The 1,999-nt window shown below is 38.4% G+C and overlaps 1 protein-coding gene across 1 annotated transcript; it reads left to right on the top strand.

Annotated features, from left to right (window-relative positions):
- The first annotated feature begins 246 nt into the window (after positions 1–246).
- Positions 247–543, top strand: LOC126062391 (keratin-associated protein 3-2). The gene has a single exon (XM_049859899.1). The coding sequence runs from the start codon at positions 247–249 to the stop codon at positions 541–543; it is 297 nt and encodes a 98-aa protein (XP_049715856.1).
- The last annotated feature ends 1,456 nt before the right edge of the window (positions 544–1,999 follow it).

The following is a 1,999-nucleotide window of genomic DNA, read 5'->3' as shown; positions in this document are numbered from 1 at the left end:
ACAGGTCAATGAGTCAAAAACATAATTTAATGAAGGCAGGAACTCTTAATGGGCAAGCAAATACCAAACTGATTAGAGAATCTTAGTGGAAAAGTGTGTTATAAACAAAAATAAGGATAGGAAACCTTCTGGTTGGACCAACGCCCATTAGGGAGGGTATATAAGAGCCCCAAAGTGAGGCATTTGTACTGCAGACACTTCATCTTTCTTTCCAAGAAATCAAAAGCAAACCAGATTCCCAACGCCATGTCTTGCTTTGCTTCCCGCTGTTGCAGCGTCCCCACTGGCCCTGCCACCACCATCTGCTCCTCTGACAAATGCTGCCGATGCGGAGTCTGCCTGCCCAGCACCTGCCCACATACCACCTGGTTACTGGAGCCAATCTGCTGTGACAACTCCCCCCCACCCTGCCACATCCCTCAGCCCTGCGTGCCCACCTGCTTCCTGCTCAACTCCAGCCAGCCAACCCCAGGCCTGGAGACCCTCAACCTCACCACCTTCATCCAGCCCTGCGGTGAGCCCTGCCTCCCAAGAAGCTGCTGAACAAAGACTTCTTTGCCAGCGCCTGACAATGAAGAACTCAGGAGCTGTCTATTCAGTATTCACCAGCCTCAATAATTTATCAGATGTTGGGAATTAGACCAGATGTCCCAGATATGGAAAACCTACTTTTTATTTTCACAAAAAGGAAACCAAGATCTTTTTCATGGTTATTTGGCTGAATAATTATTTGGTTCATTTGGGCAAATGAATGTCAACTATTGCCAAGGTACTACTGAAATGATTTAAGGCTTGAAATTATATTTTCTTGGTCATATTGTTTCCTGGATCTTATTTCTTGGTATTGGATGTTTTTATAGAGGCAAAATAATTTCTTGATGAGTTTTCCAATAAACTTTATTTCTCTGGCAAGATGTGTTCTTTGTTCAGAGTTTTTGGTATGTTTCTGTCATTAAAAAGAAAAGATAAATATAATTATTTCATTTTTAAAAAGAATCTATTATAGGAATGACTTGGTACTAGCTTGCTAACTTTAAATTGACTATTGTGTTCACCTTCTCTCCTTCTCAGACAAATACAATGGTGAGACAAGTCAACATTTATTTACCTATATTTTGCTAGGCAAATCAGATATGTTTATTCATTTTATCATTACAACAGTATCAAGTGATGAGAAAAATAAAAGTTTATGAGTCATTCAACACTCTCAAAGTCATGAAGTTAATGGCTAAAAAACTAGAATTAAATCTCTTACATGTCTGACTCTAATGTCCAGTTCTTTCTACGACATAGCATACAGCCTCCGATACTAATAGAACTTTAATGAACACAGTATGATATTAACATACCCCAAAAGAAATGACATGTAAGATTCTTTAACTGTCAAATTCAATTGTAACAAAAAGAATATATTGACTCATAGATTAAAATTGGATGTCATTCAATTCTAAGATCTGGGTCATTTAGTGGACTTGACAATATTGCCTTCATTTTCCCTTAGAGAGTACCTAAAGAGGTCAGTTTTATTAGCAAGGTACTATTAGGAACATATCTCTACTTGCCACCACAACTCACACAGAAGTTCTGCCCCAGTATTCAATAGAATGCCGGTACTTTTCAGTGATGGACTGAGAGAGTTAAAACCCTGATTAAACATGCCAACCTACTTAATTTTATCTTGTATAGCTTATTCCTTTCCTAGCCTATAGATTATGTATACACTATATAAAATATATATATATAAATTTTTTTATATATAAAACCCATATATATATATATATATGGAAACCCTGGTGGTGTAGTGGTTAAGTGCTACGACTGTTAACCAAGAGGTCGGCAGTTCGAATCCACCAGGCACTCCTTGGAAACTCTATGGGGCAGTTCTACTCTGTGCTATAGGGTCGCTATGAGTCGGAATTGACTTGACAGCAGTGGGTTTGGTTTTTACATATGTATATACTCATAGGTATACACATGTGCGTGTCTTAAGTCAAAATCG

The sequence above is a fragment of the Elephas maximus genome, chromosome 19 (genome assembly GCF_024166365.1).
Source record: "Elephas maximus indicus isolate mEleMax1 chromosome 19, mEleMax1 primary haplotype, whole genome shotgun sequence".
Classification (NCBI taxonomy): domain Eukaryota; kingdom Metazoa; phylum Chordata; class Mammalia; order Proboscidea; family Elephantidae; genus Elephas; species Elephas maximus.
The sequence above is the reverse complement of the archived record's forward strand: the minus strand, read 5'-3'. Positions and strand labels throughout refer to the sequence as shown.